This window comes from Brassica oleracea, chromosome C8 (assembly GCF_000695525.1).
Source record: "Brassica oleracea var. oleracea cultivar TO1000 chromosome C8, BOL, whole genome shotgun sequence".
In the NCBI taxonomy this organism is placed as follows: domain Eukaryota; kingdom Viridiplantae; phylum Streptophyta; class Magnoliopsida; order Brassicales; family Brassicaceae; genus Brassica; species Brassica oleracea.
The window spans coordinates 16,877,620-16,899,047 of record NC_027755.1 but is presented as its reverse complement, the minus strand read 5'-3'; the positions used below and the strand labels follow the sequence as shown (position 1 = coordinate 16,899,047).

The following is a 21,428-nucleotide window of genomic DNA, read 5'->3' as shown; positions in this document are numbered from 1 at the left end:
GCTCCTGAGTCAAGCACCCATGAATCGACTGGGCTATCGACATAGGAGATTGACGCCTTGGTGGTACTTGTAGCTGCATCACGAGCTTTAATTTTCCTCGGGGAATCAGCAGACACTACCAATGCATCAGTGATTTCACTTGTCACTGCATTGGCTCCGCCTCGGGTGTTATCTTCCTTCTTCGGTGGTGCTCGGCAATTCTTCTTAATGTGACCTGTGTTTCCACAATTCCAGCACTCTGCAGGCTGTCTGAATTTGGATTGACCCCGTCCATTCCTTGACTTTGATCTGCCATTACTCCGGTTATTTCTATCTGGGTTTCTTCCTCTATTTTCCACATTGAAAGCAGAGCTCGTTGATGTCTCCCCAGAGTCTATCCTCCGAACTTCCTCAGCAAGGATACGATCTCTAACATCATTGAATTTGAGCTTTTGAGTACCCACAGAATTATTAACTGCTGCCCTCATTGGCTCCCAACTATTTGGCAGAGACGCCAACAGAATCAGTGCTCGCACTTCATCGTCAAACTCGATTTCAACTGATGACAGTTGGTTGACAATCGTGTTGAACTCGTTCACATGTGCGGCAACCAGGCCACCTTCTTCCATCTTTAAATGGAAGAGTTTCTTCATGAGAAACACCTTATTGTTTACCGAAGGTTTCTCATACATATCCGAGAGAACTTTCATGAGCCCTTCTGTGGTCTTCTCCTTCGCAATGTTGTGAGTAACGTTTTTCGACAGTGTTAACCTTATAACACCCAGAACTTGTCTGTCAAGGAGCTCCCACTCATCCTGATCCATCTTCTCAGGCTTCTTGCTCAGCGGTTGATGAAGCTTCTTTCCGTACAAATAATCTTCGATTTGCATTCTCCAGAATGCATAATCTGTACCGTCAAATTTCCCGATACTGTGCGTCGAACCGTCTTCGCCTCCCATCATTTCTAGAACCACCGTGTATTAGAACACCTACGTCGACAAACCGATGTTACCGACAAAAAAATCACTATTCACGAATTACTGTTCACGTGAATAGTAACTCCGCAAAAAAAACTTGACCGATCACCGTAACTCAAGCTCTGATACCAGTTGTTAGGAAATACACGGATAAATTTTGCGGTAAACCAGAATTTATGGGAGCGGGAAAAGAGCACACACACCAAATTGTTAACGGAGTTCGGCCAATGTTGCCTACGTCTCCGGACCTGCTACAGATCTTTTATTATCAACGATGGAAATTTTATAAGCTCACTACTCACACCCCGATCCCAAATACACTCAGAAATTACTCGTAATTTCTTAAAGAAGATTTTTTGTGAGAAAAAAATATTTTTTTTTTCTTCTTCTTCTCTTCTCTCGTTTTCTCTCTGTTTTCTTGTTTTGGGATGGTTTGATCTTCACCTTGCGTCTAGTATTTATAGAAGAAGCTTGGACATGTGAAAGCCATAATTATTGACAAAATGGCCTTCTCTTTTGTTGACTTCGTTGTCATTCTTTACCGACATCACCATCAATTATTTTTCACATGTGCTTTGACTAACACATTAGAACATCTCCAATCTATTTTCTATTTTAAAATGGAGTAAATCTAAGATCAAAGTTTTATTTAAACCGGAACCATAATATAATTACATTACTCCATTTCGAAGTAGACTCATTTTTTTACTTCATTTTTGAATTTGAATGAAGTAAAGTTGGAATAGATTTGACTGCAAAAAGGGATTTGGAGTGAAAATGGAATAGAATTGGAGATTCTGTCATTAACAACTTATATGCAAGTGCACTAAACCGAGACTAGCCAGAAATGCGGAATTACATACAGTGAACCAGATTTAACCGAGTTCTTTAACGTTACAAAGACTATGACTATAGTCTACATGTTAATAAAATAAACTACCTTTCTCATACTTGATTTCGGACATACCAGACTTTGATTTTGTCAAGGGTGCTTATTTGTTTTGGGTTTGTTGGATGATTGTTGTAGGTCACCGGATTCATCTAGAGTGAGGATGAAGATGGTTTATGCAAGCTCCAAGGATAGATTCAAGAGAGAATTGGACGGCATTCAGGTGGAGTTACAAGCCACTGATCCTAGCGAGATGAGCTTCGACATTATCAAAAGCCGAGCTCTCTAGATCTTTTCGTTGTTCTCATCAAAAAGCACATATATATATATATATATATATATATATCATCTTCCATATTTTTGTGATTCAAACAAATGTTTAAACGTTTTCCATTTTATGTAATTTATTTGGTTAAGAACTGAATTATTCATCATCTCCATTCAATTTTTCCATCTCTCTTTGTAAACAATTTGTTATGAAAATTTAACTGGCTTTCATATTTCCCACTTGGGAGAAGCTGAAACCATGTAGCATGTTTGTGTAACTTGTTACAATAAAACCAACATAGGCTCTGAAGCAACATTCTATCAAAATCGATAATTCCGAGTTGGTTAAGGAGACAGACTTGAAATCTGTTGGTGTGTTTTGTACTAATCTGCTAGTTTTGTTTCTAATTTGGTCTAAATAATATACAACCAAACTAAGGTCCAAAACAACCTATACCTCAACAATTTGACATGCTTCAATCCAAACGTAGTTTAGTAGTTTTGCATTCTTAGCCCAACTTATACCATATATTTACATGAGAACAAAGAAAAGCCATGGATCAAACTATAAACTACACAAACACACCATACATTTTAAAAAGACAAAACAAATCTCAATTTCCAGATTCTTGGAATCTCTGCTGCACAGGCACAGAGCCACTCTTGTCACCTCCGAGATGAAGTTTCTGGGTGACCACCTCCGACAAAGCCTTATCTCCCTCTCCAGGACTCAGTTTCTCTGTTAAATATTCTTTGGCTGAGATGCCCTTGTCTTGTCCTTGCTGGTTCTCCATCTTTGTACCGGTTCCGTGCCCGGAGAAAGGAAGCTTCTTCATCACGATAGCTCCTGTCCCTTTGACCTTCTCGTAAACTGGAGTCACCATAGATATAACCTTATTCCCGTATCCATCACGGGAGATCGAAGCTTCAGCTCCTTTTACGCGGCCAGACGGTTTAGTACTGTGGGAAGAGGACACGACCGGAACAAACTTCTTGCCTGGAGGCACTATCTCCTCTTTCATAGGGTCCGGAAAGAACTCTTCTTCCACCGGGTCCGAAATGTGGTGACCTTTTCCTCGTGCTAATAAACCGTTGTTAATACCAATTAACCATTTTCTCTGGCTCAGAAATAAAACAAAGAGCAGGCAAAACCTGGCGCACCACCGTGGAGTTCTTGTTCATGACCATGACCATGTTTGGTAAGAGCTTTCTTTATCTTCTTTGCTTTTTCCTTGGCTTTCTTCACAACTTTTGCTGGTCCTTTCTCATGATGCTCCTCTTCCTCTGCATAGAAAATATTCATTAGGCTCTTTTTACCTTCAAGATATATGTGATTCTGTAATTTGAACCTGGATGGTGAATCCTATTCTGTTCCTCTGCTTGATGGTGACCATGAGTACGTTGCAACTGCGCTTGCGAATCCATTAATTTATATTTTTTCTCTCTTCCGTTTCTCTGCAACCAAATGTCTTCTGAGGTAATCTTGGAAACCTTCTTGGAGCAAGACATTTAGCAGCACCACCTCTGGATGGCACCTGGTGTCCTCTCTTTCTCTGTTTAGAGAGTGACATGTGTAACTTGTTGCCACGTATCAGGCACTTCATTATGTACGTGGCACCGTCGGTCAACTCTTTTATCCGAGAAAGTTAGTCCACCGTTCAAGAGCGACAAGAGCTTAAAAGGACTTTATTCACATTTAACAGATAGTGTGGTAGCTATGGTTAACTGTTTTTGAGCATATAAGAGAACTTGTTAACTGTTGTTATGTTTCATTATGAAAATGAGACACTGTTTGAACCGAAAATGGTGTGTTTGTCGGATTCATACAATACAATGAAAAATTTAAGAAATAAATTTCTTAGATTCTTGAGGCTAAAGAGAAATCAACATAGACATCAAATGGAAAATGAATATCAAAAAGAATTTATTGATTAAAGATTATATTACATGTATGATTACAAGTGTAAATAAATCTAAGAATCAATAAGCTTTTTGTATGAAGTGTTTAATGTGTAAAATTGGAGAAGAGATCTCCCTCTCATAAGAACGTAGCTCTTTATTTATAAAAAGATGAAGCCTAGGGCTTCCTAGCAATATGAGCCTAGTTCAATGTCTAATGGGCCTTGAGGAGGATGTAAATCCATCCCCAACAGTAAGTCTCCCTAAGTTCGTTGAGAGAAGTGTAATCGATCTCTGCGAAGTTTACGAATACGGTTTATTAGACAATGAACTAGACATACTCATGCCTATGACGGTTTAGGCGAGTTTATTTCGAACTTGTGCCTAGTAAAAAGCAAGTTTGCTTTAAACTTGTGCTTAGCGAAAGACGAGTTTACTTGACTCATGCTAAGACAGAGGCTAGTTTACTGAGAACTCGTGCCTAGTAGAAGGAGAGCTTCTGTAAACTCATGCCTAGCCAAAGATGAGTTTTTGTAAACTCGTGTCTAACAATAAGCGAGTCGACCGCAAACTCGTGCCTAATAAAAAGCAAGTTCAAATTAAACTTGTGCCTAAAGTACACGTTTACCGAACTATTGCCGACCCGAAGTCTCGCGTTGAGATCGTGTGTGCCGAGCAAGTTGTTGGAAGCAACAAGTCATGGCTTTTTGGAGAGATGATCTGAAGATAAGCCATGTCTCGTGTGCTGTTTCTTCTTGTTGTTTGTAGCGGGAGATGAGCTTGTTCTTGTCGAACTCCTCTTCTCTCGAGTTCGTGCCGGTTGCGGTAAGCTCATTGTGAGAATCTGAGCCTGTCGTTCTTGACGTGATGACCAGAGATTGATCCGAGCAGGTCACACGTCTGCCAATTGCAATTGAATCTAGCTCACAACAAATATTATGATGATCAGATCAAGAGATTAACCAAAACGAAATAGCCAAGTTTGCATAATTAATTAAGCAAGCCACATAAGCTTGTTTTACTCAAAGCTTCACAAGTTGCGTATAGTAGTAATTTATTTGCAACTAAACAGTATGCACAGGTTGCAAACAATGAAGTAATCAAGGTTATAGATCACTTATCTTTGATGACGAGTGGTCTCGGGTTGAGAAGCTTGTGCCAATTACGACCAATCTGTCTCGAGAGCTTGAGTGAAGAAGCAAGACCTTGCCGCCGCTGAGTTTGCTTCAAGCTCTGCTTCAGTCTTCGAAAAGGATAGAAGAAAACAGAGAACGTGGCCAGTGCAGTGAAACACAACCGAGATGGCACTACTCATCACCATCAACGGTATAGACGATCATGAGCTGAGCTAGCTTGTTCGCCATTGTTTCTGTACCAAAGCTGATATCTTTATCCAATCGAAAGCTCAAGCTACGGATTGAGATCAGCGTGGTGAGATGAAGGCAAGCCTCTGGATGGATGGCGAGTTCTCGCCTCGGTGAGATCGGTGATCTCAAGTCAAACTGATGCTTTGTATGAGTGGGAAGCTCAAGCTCGATGCTCTCCACCGACGAGCTCTTCTTGGACATGAAGCTTGTACCTTTGAAGTTCTCTGGTCCGGAGATTCAGAACTGAACGAGTGTTCGGTGAAGGCTGAAGATGGAGATCGACGACGTCGAAGCTCAAGACTCGTTCTCGGCCAAAACTCAAAACTTGACCTTTCAGCTTCTCCTCGCTATCAAGGCGAGCTCAATCGAAGTGAAGAGTCTATCAAACGGTTCTGTTGAGAGGAACGTGGCGTCTCCGAGGTCGCGTCGCCGACAAGCTGACGAGTTGACTGAAGACTCTGAACGGAGAGCTCAAGCTCAAGGCTCGCCGTCGGTGAGGTCTTCTCAGACGAAAAGCTCGTCACTTTTGTCTTGGCTTAACCTTGCCACAAGCAGTTTCTGAATCAATGATGAAATCTGACCGCTTCTCCCTGAAAGCTCCTCGTTTTGCAATCAGATGGTGAGATACTTCTCCATGTTCCCTCGTGTTCTCCTTGTCGGTGTAGTGACGAGACGAAGAAGTGACGAGATGATTCGGTTCATCGTCACTACTTTCTTCACGGATTGGAAAGAAGCTCGAGCAGTACTAGGAGTTTCACTGGCGAGGCTGAAGCATCATGAGATAGCCATGGCCGCCAATATAAAGTTTTGAGCTTTGTTGCAATCTCTACGAGCCAAGGGACGAGACGGCAAGCTGAGAATCTTCGGTTCGTTGGCGACATCAACGACAAGGTTTCGAATAAAGCTTCGTCCTTTTTCAAGACTCGTGTTTTTCCAGATTTTCTAGCCGTCGAAATCGAAGAAGAAAGAAGTCGGAGTCGAAGAAGAAAGAATCGATTTTGGATTTTTTTTTTTTACCCTAGATCTAGGGTTTTTCCAAGTTTGACATGCTATCAAGATTGTTCTCTTTGGCCCCCTCCTTCTAGCGCCAACTGTTTGAACCAAAAATGGTGTGTTTGTCGGATTCATCCAATGAAAAATTTAAGAAATAGATTTCTTAGATTCTTGAGGCTAAAAAGAAATCAACATAAACATCAAATGGAAAATAAACATCAAAAAGAATTTATTGATTAAAGATTATATTACATGTATGATTACAAGTGTAAATAAATCTAAGAATCAATAAGCTCTTTGTATGAAGTGTTTAATGTGTAAAATGAGAGAAGAGATCCCCTCTCATAAGAAGATAGCTCTTTATTTATAGAAAGATGAAACCTAGGGCTTCCTAGCAATATGAACTTAATTCAATGTCTAATAGGCCTTGAGGAGGATGTAAATCCATCCCCAACAAGTGCGAAGATAATATTTTTCATTCTAAAGATATTTATTTGTATCACAGACTGAAACAGAGAAGGAAAAATGAAATGATCCAACAAATCAGTTTTAGGATGGCCTAGTTTGTTCTGTTTCATACATAGCACACACATAGAAAGTATCATTCATTCGACAAGACAGCCGTTAGTCAAATGAAGACGAATCCTTGTAGAAATTTAAGATCAATAATCTTCTTGTGCTGAAAATGAACCGAACAAGTCTATAATGTAAAGTAGCGACAGCTCTCTACTGTGCCTTACCATCAGGCACATTTCTTTGTTCCTGAACACCAAGTCGGCTCACGAACTAATCATGTTGAAATGGAATCTGGATAGCTGTTGAGGGATGGTGGATATAACGGGTCCATATCTCTGTTCCAGGAAAAAGCATTCACGGTCAGAACTAAAAAGTTTGGGGGAAAACCCATTTCCAAAAGAGGTTGATAGTATCTGGAAATATATAAAAACCTGAACATTGTCGTAGAGTTCGAACAAAGGGACGGCCAAGAGCTTCAAGTTTTTGGGCACTGCAAAGTACTCTTTCTCAGACAAGTGAACAATATAAAGTCTCTTGCATTCCTGTCATTCCACAAAAAAAAAAAAAAAAAAGAGATATCAATGAAAGCTATTCAGGAGAAAGAGAGAAAGAGGAACACTGAGAAGCAACATTCTTCTATGTTTTAAAAATACCTTGGGCTTGGTTATGTGAGGAGGGCAATACGGGTACATCATGGTTTCAAAGTTTGGACGCCACCACGTCGCAACACATTCTCCTACCTGTTAAAAGGGAGGGAACTCATCAACGAACAATGGATCAGGGACAAAGCGATATACATAATAACTCATTCAGACATGTCTGGACTCGTGGCAAAGTGTCTTTGTTTCCTTCTATGAGTACCTCATTACTAGAATGTTAACGTGTAATATTGAATTGCTTCTCGTTTGTATTAAGAGCAAGCACATGCTACACTGACCGACCTAGTTCTTTTTAGGCATCTACCTACACCTAAATATCTGCTCGCTATCAGTCAAAGAAATAGAGAGAGGAAACAAGGATAGTACACCTTCCAGTCAGGTACAAGAGCAGCAGAATTGCCTCCAAGCTTACTAGTCAACTTTCTTTTCAAGCCTTCAACTTCTGCAAGAACATAACATAGTACGCCAAAAGATGAAGCAACCAAAAAAAAAATCAGAGTATAGAAAGTACTAATTGAAGATGGTTGCTGCATTGCATACCGTTTTCTCCAGGCTTCAGGCGTCCACCTGGAAGCTTGCAGAATGTGTTACCAATTTGCAGGAGAAGTATGTGAGGATGGTTGTGTTCTTGTACCTATAAAGGTTGATCAGCAAAAGGTATCAAGAAGAATCCTAGGGTCAGAGAGAGATATATAACAAATCTCAAATCATAGTAGGTGGTAACAATTTTCTAGACTTGACACTAAGTCACTAATCATCTACTTAACTTATGCACCAACGAGATACTTGTAGCTGTGGGTAATAATACGTTTATAAAATTGACTTTTAGGATGTCAATACATTTATATTATGTTTTAAGGATGGCAACACGTAGATGGCTTCAATCAAGTATCACATAGTTCCATACTTCTGCCACAGTTATAACGATACAACGGCAAAGCGCATGCTTACTGAGAAAGGCCAAGATAAACTACAGATAAGCTGACACTTCAGTAGCCATTATCTTTATGGTAATATAAGAATACAATACATTAACCAAATAGCTGTTCCACCGAATTTAAGACAGCGGGTGGTGATACAATTCAACATAGAGAAAACTACAGAGGAGTTGGATAACAAGTTTAGTCAACAGAAAACTACAAAACACATACCAGCAGAATCGCATCAACGCTAGTCCTCATGCCCTCTTTCATATAGCTGCAAAAACACCATCAATAAAACAAATATACTCCAGCTATCAGACTTGAAGAATGTATTTGAGTTAAAACTATAGAATTACAAAATAGAGCGTAATCATTATTCCTGGAAGAAAATCACGAGACTTTCAACGAACTTGCAGAACAAAACAGCTCTCTATAACATGGCCACTAACTATACCTGTTTCCTTCTTAAATCAATCACTGGAAAGTTAAATACTTTATAGCTACTGTGGCCAATCTTTCTAACAAGTTACAACGATATTCATCAGGAAAGAAACCCAGAAGATTTATGAAATCAAAGGAGCTCAAGATTATGATTAAAGGCTTTAGCTTTCTAGTTTTTTATTTTGTTTTTATTTTTATTTTTAATTATGGTTATCTTCTCCAGCAATACTACTAGAAGAAAAGAGAAGGAATCGTACTTGATTTTCATACGAGCGAGACGGTCGGCGACGGAAGTGTCCTTTTCGAGCTTCGGTTCTTTAGTTCCGAAGCTGTAGTTCGAAAGCGGGTACGTGTTCACCACCTGAGACATAGCCATCTCTCTGTTTATGTTCTGTCTCTCCCAGATCGAATAAGACAATGATTGTCGGAATTTTCTTTCCCCTGTCCCTCCCTGTGTATCGATCTACTAATCTCGAGGAAACAGAGGACTAATCTTAGACGGAGAATGAATTTAATATCATATACCGTCTCTGCTCTCTAATCTAGAGTCTTGTTCTGTGCTAGAATTTCCTTAAAAGAGATGTATTAAACTCTCTGTAGCCCAATAGATACATGGGCCGGATTTGAACAGGCCCATTTAAATGCTTAGCCCATAAAAGCCTCCCTGCCTTTGGTCACTTTGTTAACAGTTCTGTAGTAGTGCTACATTTATAGCCTTCTATTTCCTGTACACTTGTTTTAGCTTAGTAGCAAGCAACACTAATATTCTCTCTTGTATGTTCATTTCTTTGGCAAGGGACGCATACCATGGAATGTGAAGCCAATTTAGTGGAGACAGAATCCAACAAGCTAGAAGATAATTGATGTTGATGATGGTGGTTTATCCCATACTCCCTTTTGGATTTTTTTTTGTATTTTGTTTCCCTCACATATATGCTTTTAGGATTTAGTAAACACAAATACTAGCTTTGGAAGAATGCTTAGAACTCTCTCTCTCTCTCTCTACAGGTTACTTTGAAATGTTATCAGTCTAGTTGGAAGAGTGACTCTGAACTAGTACTGACCGCTGAACAAACAAACTTGTCTTTTTTTTTATCTATTGGTTTTATCAGGCTCTCTGTCTCCTAGAGGAAGAACGTTTGACAACTGTGCTTATTAAATGGATTTCAAGGAACATAGGCCTGCACACTATGAGGAGTTCTGAATGGTAAAGGAGCCGAGACCATCTTGGTCTTTCTACGGCGAAGATGCAGCAGTGGATGATGGAGCAAAAATGGGTCAATCAGTGAGCACTCCAGGTGTTAAAAGCTTGGATATATAGAATAAAGATCTTTATTGCATTTTGACCATGAGAGAAAAGCTGAGATGAAGTCTGGGTCACACAAATAACAGATAAAGAAACACATTACAACAACTTTACCCAGGTGCAAATGTCAAATCTCATACCAAACAACAAACTGGAGAAGCGTACCAACCTAAAATAAAAAATAAAAAATAAAAAAAAACCTAAAAACTCTTTCATATTGTTAAAGTCAAAGTAACCAATACCTCTGTTTCTGTTGGGGATATTACAAAGGCTACAAGCTACCATAAATATCACTGTTGTTGAAGAAGGCGTCTTCTGAGAAATCATGAGATAGTTCTGGGATTGATAAATCTTCTGGCAAATGATGATTGTTGTTGTTTGAGACGACTGCTTTGAAACTGTTGTTTCGGCTTGGAACTCGGCCTCCTCCTCCTCCTGAGATGCTGGAAGTGGAGGCAGCTGGGTTTCTCTCTGCGTTATTGTTGCCACCACCACTCTGACCTGAAAAGGCTTGTTGCTGTTGCAAACTCGGTCCGTTTTCAGATATCTCCTGTAACAGCTGATTAAGCATCTGCTGCCCCTGGTTGTTGCCATGTGAATGGGGTGGTTGCAAGTGATGAGGAGGGCCATTCATGTTGCGCTGCTGCTGCTGCTGCTGCTGCTGTTGCATCTGGGGAGAGCTGGGGAATCCAGGCGTTGCTAAGCTCTGCCTCTGATGGGAGGAAGAAGATGGGCTCTGGGTTGGGTTCTGAGTAGAGAACCCCTCTTCTTTGACCGCATTTGAGTTTGGGTTATTCATAGCGTTTTGCCTCATAAGCATGCTTTGGTAGTTGGTCAGAGCTGCTGCTGCTTGAGCCGAGCCATTCATAGCTCCACGACCAACAAGTTGATGGTGATTGTTGGAGTTGGAGCTGTTGTTGTTGCCAATTAGGCCGTTCATTGTTCCTGGAGTCAACGCCATCTGAGCTTGAGCTGACCCATTCATAGCTCCACTATTCCCCATATGCTCCATCTCCTGCACTTTCTGTCTCTGGAGCTTTGCTGTCGCTGTCTGTTCCAAAAGCCGCCTTAACCCCTCTGCATAAGAATATTACATTCATTCAGAAACTCAAATCACATTTCAACAGGAGAGTGTGACAACTTGGTTTTGGTCTCATTAGACTTACCAATTGGGCCAACTTTGTGCTCGCCAGTGAAGTTCATCAGGTCCTTCATGCTCTTGACAACTTCAGATATCTGCAACCACTCGCAATGGCTCGCTATTGGGACTTCTTAAAGACTTAAGATACAAGACTAACAGCTAATGAGTGAGTACCTGTAGAGTTCTGATATATCTTTTCGGATAGCCAAGATCATTCAGCGACTGTAACTCCATAAACTTCGCCAGCTGCCTTCCTGCTCCCAAGACCCTGAGACACCAATCAAAGCCCAATAAACAAATGTTCCAACATGGACAATAAAAGAAACACAATTCAAGTGCTACGGATTAACTTACATGTTACTGTTTGACTGTAGATCCTGCTGAGAAACTCCCTCTGACCCACTCTCCGAGATGGTGCTCTGGCATTTCTGTGCAACCTGAAGCAACTGGTTCACCTGCATAGCCAATAATACGTTTTCAATACACTTTCCAACACCATTGTACCATGTCTAGAACATCTTTTCAAAACAATAACCACAAACGTTTTGTGGAAAGTCTTAAGCTCAGAGTAAATAGTTCATGTCATCAGAGTAACACCTGTGGAGCAATAAGTCTGCGGAGAAGAAGCTCTTCATGACGCCGAGCACAAAACTCCCAAGTAAGTATCTAGAAAGAAGCAAGGTCAAAGATTAGCTCAAGCACAGCACACTGGTGATTACTTTTTTCTTTATTTTTCATGTTTAATGAATAGGCAGGGAAACAATAAATTGGAAGAATGTTCAATATTTCAAATTATAGGATTACTCTACCTTCAAATCTTGAGAGAATATGATGCGAAGATGGCCCTCACGGACAACGCGAAACTGCTCGTGTACAGTTTCCTGAACCGCTTTTCTGTACTCTAACATCATCAGTCCATTGGTAAATCTGTGTTCTCTTGGATGGTCCAGATACAAGAGCTCATCAATGATCCCACTCGCGAATTTGATTTCAATCAGTCTGGCAAGCACGTCGAAAGTTGCCTCTGCGGAAATGACACGAAGAAGATGACACCTTAGCTACTATCTCAACTAAAGAGTTTTTAACACGATAAAAAGGAGGATTTAGCATATGGAAGTTGCTTCATTGTGCTCAAGTGAAGGCATAGAACAAAACTGGCAACTCTCTTACCAAAGCCTTTTCCAGATTTGGTGCTGCAGAGATCACACTGCCACATATCCTGCAAGCAAAATTAGAACACAAGGGACTGATTAATAATGGGTGTTACTACAAATATGCTGAGGTTAGACATGTTAATATCAAACAAATATCATAACACACACAGGGATAAGAAGAAACTGACCGGAGCTGCTTGCTGAAACATGCCAAGCGCATGGTGTCCAGCACTTTCGTACTGTGACAAGCACAACCTTTGCTTTGCACGAGGTGAGAAGTACTCCGCCACAAACTTCCTCCAATAGCTAATGCAATTTTCCTACATAAAAAAAGAACGTATCAGACTATCAGATACGGAAGGAGAACTTGTATCAGTCCATGGACCAGTGTTAGCTTACGGCAGGACGTTGCTGTAGATGATACAAGTACATCATCATTTTCCGAGCACACACGCCAACGTCATAAGGACGCACATTAGGAGGGATCTGCTGAGTCCCTCCTGGTTGCTGTAACTGCTGTCTCAGCTGCTGCTGCTGCAACTGGAGTCTCTGGGAGGGTGACATGGACTGAAGAATCTGCTGCTGTTGTCTCAGCCTCTGCTGCTGAAGCAATGCTTGCAGCTGCGTGTTCCTTCCCGTGGGGTCCTGACGCTGGATCAGCTGCTGGAAAATCTGCTGCTGCAGCATACCCTCTTGCTTCACCTCAATCCTAGGCTTCTTATCCACATGGGAATAATCGTTTTCCCTCATTGGAACTGAGCTCTGCCCTGCTTGCTGTTGCTGCTGCTGCTGAGACAAGTGCTGCTGCATTGAAGCAGAGCCGTCAAGAACCAAAGAACCGGGGATGTTGATGTTGTTTGAGGAGAAGGACATTTGTGGTGGTGTTGGGATACGCATGTTGTTGATGCCACTGCTCCTCTGCAAATTTAGAGCTTCATGGCCAGCACCATCGGTAGTCGAATCGACCCCCGGTTTGTTCATGCCCCAGACCAAAAAGAAGGCTTCAGAGGAATGAAAAACTTGAAACTTTAAACCGCCCACTCAGAACAAAACAACAGAATCGGATCCTAAACCGGTTATGCTCTAAATCCACATCTGATCACCGACCAAACTGATATAGCTGTCGGAAACACAACGGTGCAGGATCCAATAGTTACAGTGATCTTCAAAGCCTAGTCACTCAGTGGTCAAAATCTGAAAATCAAATCTGAAAAACGGGTAAGCCTGTAAACAAGAAAAGCAGACTGTTCCTTTGATGCAACAAAGGGAAAAGATGAAATCTTTCACTACAATGGAAAGCCCTAATTATCAAAAGGAGCAAACTTGAAGTATCTCAAAAGGGTAACTCTTACCGAAAGGAAGGAACTTTGAATCCAATCTGCGAACTCAAATCACAGAAGACAGCGACTTTGAAATCAAGTAAGACTCGAATCCCAAAATCAGCAGGAATTCGAAGAGGTCAAGTAGAAGAAGATATTATAAACTTTATAGCAAAGCATTGAGGAGAAGAAGGGGAAAAAAACACATATTAAAAGCAGACGACTAATCTCGGCCATACGCTTGACCAACAAAAAGAAAAAAAAAAATCAGCCATAGAAGAAAAAGAAAAAAAAAATAGTTTATATAATATGTTTTTTTTTATCACAAAGGAGAAAAAAAGTGTTGGAGTAAGAAGAGGATGATAGGTTTGTTATTAATCAACACTATAGTCAATTTAGATCTGCATGATAGCATCCGGAACAACTGCGGTGTGGTTCTAATAATGACATTATAATTATAGAAGTTTTTGTTGCTATTAGTTGCGATGCGGAGCGGTTAATTCCGTTACAATTTAATTCCGTTACGCTTTGAAATTTTAGTATCTGATAATTTTTTATAAAACAATATTCACTATATTTTTTATTTAAATAAAAATAGATAATTTAATGTGTATCTCTAAAATGGAAAAATATTTTTAGAGGATATATTTCTCTTTTAAATGAAAATAACATAAATTGAAAACAACATTTATATTAATTATTCTAAAACAAATTAAAAATCTTAGTCTTCAATTGGTAACCATATTTTTAGAAAAAATCATGGTGAAATTCTTATTCCTCAAATTTTATGCCATTTATGTTAAAAAAAAAATTGGTCAAATTATAGATGTGAGGGTCCTACATTTTTCCTCTCATTTCCTTATGAAAAATAAAATTATGAAGATTTTTTTTATAATATCAATGAGGAACAGATTGAATAGAAATTTACATATTTATGTTTATTCATTTCCTCAATTGGAATTTTATTCATCATCTATACTATTAAAAGGGAATGAATTCTAAAAAATCTAATAAAACAAGGTTGGTGGACCATTTCATTAGACTTAGCTATTTATTTGGTCTTACCTTATATTTCTCTAACTATATAAATATTTTACATAATTTAAATGAACTCATTTATTACTCTCCCATAATCTATTATATAATTATTCTAACAATAAATTCCTATGAATATATGTCAGATTATTTAAACATGTTTACACATTACCCATATAGTTTCATTATCCATATAGTTTCATTAATAGTATAATTTTTTTAATGGTTTAGCTATGTTTAATAGGTATATAATTTGCATTTTAAAAATTTAAGTACTCATTTGGTCCTTAATTCGGTTCTATTTTTCTGTTCCAAAGATATAGGATATGCTCGTTATTTATGAAATTTAGCTTAATTTAGGATTTTTTTTTTCATTTTGGTACGGTTCAGTGCATCTGGGTAGATGTACCTAAACCTAACACTTTATCTTATTTCCTCCTGTATATTAATTGAGAAGTCACTTTAGTGTCACTCATACATGCAGTTTGAGAAAAATTCTTATAATTTCATTGGTCGATGATTTTTAGTTTTCATTTATTTTAATTAAATCTAAAAAAAGGCAATCATAAAACCAATTAATGTTAGTTGCCAAAATATTTATATATTCTTATGCATAATCATTTATAATATTTAATGGTAACAACTATGGAAATTTTATTTAATACTTTATCATTTTTTTTGCACTAATAGTTTATTTATAAATTATACGAAGTATGTTGTCAAAAAGTAGTTAATAAAAATAATATACTAGCTTTATTTTCTATTATAAACAGTTGTGAAAAGCTTTATTTTCCTATATAACTCATAATATGCATATATAAAACATATAATTCTAATAAAAATATTATAATAACTATTAATGCATCATATAGTGAGTTTATAAATTATTTACATTAGTTTAAAATCATCGGTGATGATTAATATATATTTTGTAAGAAACAATTAAAGTCATTTATATTGATTCATTTATAATGGGTTTTAAAGGATATATAATAGCTTATAATTATATAAATATTTGGTAATTATTTTTAAGGCGTCAAATCATCAATAATGATTACGATATCGTTAATAAGAGTTTCAAATCAATATATAAAGATCTATAAAAATGTTATAAAGATTTATAATAGCATTTACAAGGAATAATTTCTCATCATTTATAGGAGTTTAGAAAATGTTTATAAAGGTTAACTGGTTTGTAAATTATTTAAAATTATTAAAATGATTTAATAATTTTCTATAATATTTTTGTAAATATTTTATAAATTTAATAACCATTGATAAGGTTAACATGTTTGTAAATTATTTAAATTAAAATAATGGTTTAACAATTTTATAAAATATTTTTCTAAATTCATATCGATGGTTTTTAATTTTAAATTAATATATAGGACTATTTTATAAAATTTAAATCATTTTTTTAAGTTTATAAATTATTCTTCATAGATAACAAATTATTTTCTTGAGTTATAAAACCACTTATTAAGTTATATAAATCTTTATAAGGATTTTTAAATTTCTGGGAAATAATTCATAAAATGTAAAATTTATAAATATTTTATTAATTATTTATAGTCATATATTTTCCTTTCTAAGTGGTTATAAAAATGTTATCAAATCAGAATCAATCGCAAAATATTATTTTCTTCACAAGTTCATCATTTTCAAAACCTTTTTCAAAGCAAAATAACCACAAAATTACATGAGTCATAAAATAATCCAAAGAATATTATGAATAAAAGTACTTTCCTAAATTTATGAAATTTTTAATATTCTAATAATTTTATTAAATTAATAGAATTCACATATATATATATATAGTTATGTTTCTTCTTAATAACTTTTGTGTTTTATACTTTAATTGCAATTGTAGGTCTATTTATCACATGAGTTCACGTTTTTTATTTTAATAATTTTTATGGAAGAAAAAATTGATATACAAACCAATTAAACTATATATACATGTTCTAACGATAATGGTATAAAACAATTTAATAAAATATTGTTTTGTAAATGATGTAAAAAATCTAGGGCAATTCTCTCAGATATACATTTTTAAATTTTTATCACAAAAATAGACCTCAAAAAACAAAATGACCAAAATATATTTTTTATTTTAAAAATTTTAATATTTTTTTAGTTTTTAAAATTTGAAATCATACCCCCAAACTCCACCCCTTAACTCTAAACCCTAAATCATAAACCATAAACCCTCAATTCTAAATCTTAAACCCAAAAACACACCACTTAATAAAACATGTTGGTCATTTTGATCCTTATGAGCTATATTTGTGACAAAAAAATTTTAGTGCTATCCTAGAGAATTTCTCAAAAATCTAACTAAATACTATATAAATCCTATTAAAGAATTTAAAAAGTATTAATAAATAAATAAAAATTATTAAAAACTTTTCTACCAAAAATTCACATTCAGTTTGAAAATATTAAACTATATTATTGCATATCGAGGACATAAAATATTATATTATATTAAAATTATTTAATTTTTTTTAATATTCTTACCTTTTTATTAAATTAATAGAATTCACATATATATAGTTATGTTTCTTCTTAATAACTTTTGTGTTTTATACTTTAGTTGCAAGTGTAGGTCAATTTGTCACATGAGTTTTTGTTTTTTATTTTAATAAATTTTATGGAAGAAAAATTTGATATACAAACCAATTAAACTATATACATATTCTAACGATAATGATATAAAACAATTTAATAAAATATTGTTTTGTAAAAGATGTAAAAAATCTTACTAAATACTATATAAATCATATTTAAGAATTTAAAAAAGTATTAATAAAAAAAATATTTTTATTAAAAAATTATCTATGAAAAATTCACATTCAGTTTTAAAATATTAAACTATATTATTGCAGATCGAAGACGTAAAATATTATATTATATTAAAATTTTAAAATTATTTATACCTGCAAATTTGGGGGCAAACACCTAGTAAAAATTATATCAGAAAAATTTATTTAATTTCAAAAATAAATCCGTGTTTTTTAAGCGCAGATCAAAATCTAGTTTTATTTTATTTTCGTTCAAATAAATTATCACCAATTAAAGCTTTACACTCTAACTGAGGATGAAAATAATGGATAGAATAAGTCATTTATACTTATCACTTAGAAAATTACCCTTTATAATTAAAAAATTTGTATATGATTCTTTTTCGTTTTTCTATTTTTATAAATATTCATTATCAAAAATAATAATTCTTGTTATTTGGTGTTCTACACCCTCATGAAAGTTATGTGTTTTGAAGAATATCTTCTTCTTTTTTTGTTCATGACTGGATTTCAACTGAGATGCGAATAAAAACGAACAATTCAGTAACATTGGAACATTTTAAGCACACAAGAGAGAGTTTATCAATCCAACAATAAAAGAGATCCGAGTTCAAAGGTATCAGAAGACAAAGAGACTAAACACAGGACACAGAGTTTGACTACAGAACAGGTACAACATCCTACTTTGATAGAGAAGGTTGGATCCACTTTTCATTCACTCTTCAGCTGACATCCTACTTTGATAGAGATGGTTGGATCCACTTTTCATTCACTCTTCAGCTGGAGGCGAACGAGACCGGCTGTTAATGCATAACCCAACAAAAGTAATAATAATTATTTTCATAAATCTCAATTTATATATATGAACATGCAACGAACTAACTTGACAATCTTACCTCTTCTGCATTGGGCTATCAGCACCATCATAGCCACCATCACTGTCCCTCCTCCCAATAGAGCCAGGGCTTTCAACTTGGCCATTCTCAGGGCTAGACCTCGACCTCTCCCTCCTTTCATTTGGGCTATCAACCTCACCATCTCCATTCTTCGAGCTCTCCTTCTTAAACGGGCTGTGATCAGGGCTCACCCTCTCTCTCTTGTTGTCAGGACTGCGGCTGTACCTGGGACTTGCACCCCTCTCCCTCCTCCGAGGACTCTCATTGCCTCTGTGGCGGTCGCGACCATACTCGGGACTGCTACGCCTTGTTCTCTTGTAAGGACTTGGGCTACGTCTTCTGCCGTAATCAGGACTGGTCCTTTCCCTTTTGTATGCAGCAACGGGACTACCACCTCGGCCATAGTCAGGGCTCCCTCTTTCTCTCTTGTAAGGACTAGGTGATCGCCTTCTCCTTTCTGGTGACCTGTCGCGGCGTCTTTCAGGACTGTGTCCGTTCCCTCTTGCATCATCATCTTTCATTGCATACTCCACCGAGATCACCTTATCCATCAGCTTACTGGATGAAAACACAAGCAGAAGGTGAGTCTTTAAGTAGTGAAAACACTTGGTTAATGAACAAAAACTACCTGTTATTGGTAGCATCCAATGCTCTAGTGGCATCCTCTTGCTCCTCGTATTGGACAAATGCAAAGTTCCTCCGGATCCTAACGTTCACAATTTTGCCATATGGTTCAAAGTGTCTCTCTAGATCCCGGGTCCTAGTGTTATCTGCATCGAAGTTGATCACAAACAGAGTCTTGGAAGGCCTCATGGATGAGGATCTCCTTGAACCACCACCAGATCTTCTATCACCTCCACGCTCACCCTAAAAAAAGAATCATTAACATGATCAGTATGTAAAACATCATAACAAAGACTTAAAAAGAAAATAACAAACCTACCTTTGTCCACTCAACACGGAGTCTGCGTCCCTTACGTCCAAATTCAATGCGGTCAAGGGCTCGGATAGCATCTTCAGCATCCCTCTCATCTTCCATGTACACGAAAGCAAACCCTGGAGAAAAAAGAGCCAAAAAGCATAGATCTCAGTAAATGAAAAGAGCAAAGTTAAGAACCTCCAGGGAAACAGGAAGACTTGTTCTCTCTTCTTCAGAGATAAAATAGCCTTTACTTACTTAGTAGAACAAATTATTTGAACAGCCACAGAACTCTGGAAACTAAATGACCAGTGAAGCAGTTACAGACCTTGCATTATGGGAAATAATATGTCAAGGAAGAAGTGAAAATGTGGAAGTCAGACGGGGGGATGTGAATGAAATGTTTCCAAGAGGCATGTAGAGTGGAATGCGATGAAGAATGAAATGCAGGTTAAGATGGCAAATGTCATTGTGGATGGAAAGTGAGACTCGTTTTGAGGGAAGAGAATGAGATGGATATTTCCTTAAGGTCGGTCCATCCATGGGCTGGACATCCTGCGCCAAAGAAAACGCTGAGAATGGCGGTTTTACACTATTATTCTCATGTATTTTGCAAACTTCCAGCACGCTGCGCAGATGTAGTCTCTCTTTGGGGAAATGATTATTCCAGAGCCTTCTCGTGGAATGAACATGACATTGCTTTCATCACATGGCACTTAGGATACTCCTTGTTCATCGAGTTCGACCACAAAGATAACTTACACAAAAGGCAGAAAGAAAGAAAGAAAGAAAAAGAGGCTTACCAGCTTTCATATCCACCCTCTCGACCCTTCCGTATTTCCTGAACAGCCGTTCAAGATCACCTTCACGCGCATCATACTCAAAGTTCCCACAGAAGACTGGTTTCATGATTCCTGCACCAGTCACCATGAACCAAAATTAAAAAAAAAAAAAAGAAGATTCATGAGGCTTCCTCACAACACCTTGACCACAGAAGAAAACTAGTAACATAAATTTGCATCAAGACTTAAAACTTTTTTCAATAATTGCAGCTCAGCTACGTCAAATCCAGACAATTAACATTAGAATCAAAAGGACCACAACAAACAAAGCATATCTAATCAGATCTAAATTAAAACACACAAACGGATTGCAAACGAGAACAATCAAGCAAAGCTTGATTCTACTTTGCTCCGACAAGAAACCGAAGGAGCAAAGAGATCAGATCCAAGATCTCTGAGAGTCATAAACTAATCAATTTACCTGTAGAATGTTGAAACTGAAGTAGTTGTTGGCAGCTGTTGTCGCGTCCAAGACCTAGAAGAAGCTCTTTAGATATTGTTCGCGTCTCTAAAGTGAAACAGTGTGGGTAGAGATAAGAGATATAACTTTTACCTCTTATATCAGTATTGGGCTAATCCGTTAAAGGTCCATTAAATGCCCAGTAAAAGCATACATTTTTATATCTAACAAGTTCAAACAAATTGAAACTTTCTTTTCTCCAAAATTGATAAACTGATGTTTGGTTAAATTAGCTTCATACAAAAATTAGAGCTTGTTATATGGGTTGAACTATATGTGGGATATTTAAGTTGGCCAAGTTTATTCATATTAATCTAATTAAACTTGAATTTGAGATTTTTTATTTAATAGAGTATAACAAAACTGAAAATCATCAAACAAGTAATAAAATAAAAATATAGTGAGTGTTTAGGGTGTCCACGTCTACAAAGAAAATCGGCCAATAGAGAGCTTCCAAATAGCCACATCATTCTTTTGTTACTCCAAACAGTTTTTTCTTCGGCCCATTCACGTAGGATCATAAATATTAATAAGACATGCCCCATTTTAACCGGCCAAGCCCTCTTTCCAAACACCTGCGCCTAAGTTTAACGATGAGTTCTTATGTTATCTTGGCGTGTAGTTTTAATTTACTAATCTATT

The 21,428-nt window shown here is 37.0% G+C and overlaps 5 protein-coding genes across 8 annotated transcripts in view; 1 reads left to right on the top strand and 4 right to left on the bottom strand.

Moving 5' to 3' along the window:
* Window positions 1–2,187, top strand: part of LOC106310417 (actin-depolymerizing factor-like) — a 7,019-nt gene extending 4,832 nt beyond the window's left edge. Inside the window, exon 2 of one of the 2 annotated variants that reach the window (XM_013747651.1) lies at window positions 1,984–2,187. In XM_013747651.1, the coding sequence (XP_013603105.1) occupies window positions 1,984–2,134 (151 nt within the window). In that variant the 3' untranslated portion in view covers window positions 2,135–2,187. The remainder of the gene's footprint in view (window positions 1–1,983) is intronic. The other variant, XM_013747652.1, reaches the window with a different exon arrangement.
* A 535-nt stretch (window positions 2,188–2,722) lies between these two features.
* On the bottom strand, window positions 2,723–3,788 carry LOC106311185 (low-temperature-induced 65 kDa protein-like). The gene is made up of 3 exons (XM_013748407.1): window positions 3,462–3,788; window positions 3,265–3,396; window positions 2,723–3,193 (listed from the first exon to the last, which is right to left on the bottom strand). The coding sequence occupies exons 1-3, from the start codon at window positions 3,619–3,621 to the stop codon at window positions 2,727–2,729; spliced, it is 759 nt and encodes a 252-aa protein (XP_013603861.1). The 5' UTR covers window positions 3,622–3,788; the 3' UTR covers window positions 2,723–2,726.
* A 3,097-nt stretch (window positions 3,789–6,885) lies between these two features.
* LOC106309557 (pre-mRNA cleavage factor Im 25 kDa subunit 2-like) lies at window positions 6,886–9,450 on the bottom strand. The gene is made up of 7 exons (XM_013746607.1): window positions 9,168–9,450; window positions 8,698–8,743; window positions 8,087–8,180; window positions 7,915–7,988; window positions 7,541–7,627; window positions 7,319–7,429; window positions 6,886–7,222 (listed from the first exon to the last, which is right to left on the bottom strand). The coding sequence occupies exons 1-7, from the start codon at window positions 9,284–9,286 to the stop codon at window positions 7,151–7,153; spliced, it is 603 nt and encodes a 200-aa protein (XP_013602061.1). The 5' UTR covers window positions 9,287–9,450; the 3' UTR covers window positions 6,886–7,150.
* Window positions 9,451–10,296: 846 nt separating this feature from the next.
* On the bottom strand, window positions 10,297–14,055 carry LOC106312304 (probable transcriptional regulator SLK1). 2 transcript variants are annotated; one of them, XM_013749774.1, is made up of 10 exons: window positions 13,864–14,055; window positions 12,911–13,705; window positions 12,700–12,831; window positions 12,528–12,576; window positions 12,167–12,381; window positions 11,955–12,023; window positions 11,712–11,812; window positions 11,532–11,625; window positions 11,383–11,452; window positions 10,297–11,293 (listed from the first exon to the last, which is right to left on the bottom strand). In XM_013749774.1, the coding sequence occupies exons 2-10, from the start codon at window positions 13,490–13,492 to the stop codon at window positions 10,488–10,490; spliced, it is 2,118 nt and encodes a 705-aa protein (XP_013605228.1). In that variant the 5' UTR covers window positions 13,493–13,705; window positions 13,864–14,055; the 3' UTR covers window positions 10,297–10,487. The 2 variants fall into 2 exon arrangements, with proteins under 2 accessions (XP_013605228.1, XP_013605229.1); XM_013749775.1 differs by having other exon boundaries at window positions 12,911–13,718; window positions 13,864–14,020.
* Window positions 14,056–18,201: 4,146 nt separating this feature from the next.
* LOC106312446 (serine/arginine-rich splicing factor RS40) lies at window positions 18,202–20,859 on the bottom strand. 2 transcript variants are annotated; one of them, XM_013749971.1, is made up of 6 exons: window positions 20,748–20,859; window positions 20,288–20,398; window positions 19,509–19,621; window positions 19,194–19,432; window positions 18,566–19,123; window positions 18,202–18,469 (listed from the first exon to the last, which is right to left on the bottom strand). In XM_013749971.1, exons 2-6 carry the CDS (start codon window positions 20,391–20,393, stop codon window positions 18,439–18,441), a joined length of 1,047 nt encoding a protein of 348 aa, XP_013605425.1. In that variant the 5' UTR covers window positions 20,394–20,398; window positions 20,748–20,859; the 3' UTR covers window positions 18,202–18,438. The 2 variants fall into 2 exon arrangements, with proteins under 2 accessions (XP_013605425.1, XP_013605426.1); XM_013749972.1 differs by lacking the exon at window positions 20,748–20,859 and adding an exon at window positions 19,813–20,039.
* Between the last annotated feature and the right edge of the window lie 569 nt (window positions 20,860–21,428).

What these genes read in the sequence shown, in the direction of transcription:
- LOC106312446 (XM_013749971.1), bottom strand. Translation starts at nt 20,393, where the DNA reads ATGAAACCAGTCTTCTGTGGGAACTTTGAGTATGATGCGCGTGAAGGT. An exon ending in GAGGGTGGATATGAAAGCTG is followed by an intron (nt 19,622 to 20,287) that starts GTAAGCCTCTTT and finishes TTTTTTCTCCAG; the next exon opens with GGTTTGCTTTCGTGTACATG. An exon ending in TTGGATGCTACCAATAACAG is followed by an intron (nt 19,124 to 19,193) that starts GTAGTTTTTGTT and finishes GTTTTCATCCAG; the next exon opens with TAAGCTGATGGATAAGGTGA.
- LOC106309557 (XM_013746607.1), bottom strand. Translation starts at nt 9,286, where the DNA reads ATGGCTATGTCTCAGGTGGTGAACACGTACCCGCTTTCGAACTACAGC. An exon ending in CTCTTGTACCTGACTGGAAG is followed by an intron (nt 7,628 to 7,914) that starts GTGTACTATCCT and finishes CCCTTTTAACAG; the next exon opens with GTAGGAGAATGTGTTGCGAC. An exon ending in AACTCTACGACAATGTTCAG is followed by an intron (nt 7,223 to 7,318) that starts GTTTTTATATAT and finishes TTCCTGGAACAG; the next exon opens with AGATATGGACCCGTTATATC.
- LOC106311185 (XM_013748407.1), bottom strand. Translation starts at nt 3,621, where the DNA reads ATGTCTTGCTCCAAGAAGGTTTCCAAGATTACCTCAGAAGACATTTGG. An exon ending in GAATAGGATTCACCATCCAG is followed by an intron (nt 3,397 to 3,461) that starts GTTCAAATTACA and finishes TTTTCTATGCAG; the next exon opens with AGGAAGAGGAGCATCATGAG. An exon ending in ACTCCACGGTGGTGCGCCAG is followed by an intron (nt 3,194 to 3,264) that starts GTTTTGCCTGCT and finishes ACGGTTTATTAG; the next exon opens with CACGAGGAAAAGGTCACCAC.
- LOC106312304 (XM_013749774.1), bottom strand. Translation starts at nt 13,492, where the DNA reads ATGAACAAACCGGGGGTCGATTCGACTACCGATGGTGCTGGCCATGAA. An exon ending in TGTTTCAGCAAGCAGCTCCG is followed by an intron (nt 12,577 to 12,699) that starts GTCAGTTTCTTC and finishes TTTTGCTTGCAG; the next exon opens with GATATGTGGCAGTGTGATCT. An exon ending in CAAATCTGGAAAAGGCTTTG is followed by an intron (nt 12,382 to 12,527) that starts GTAAGAGAGTTG and finishes TCATTTCCGCAG; the next exon opens with AGGCAACTTTCGACGTGCTT.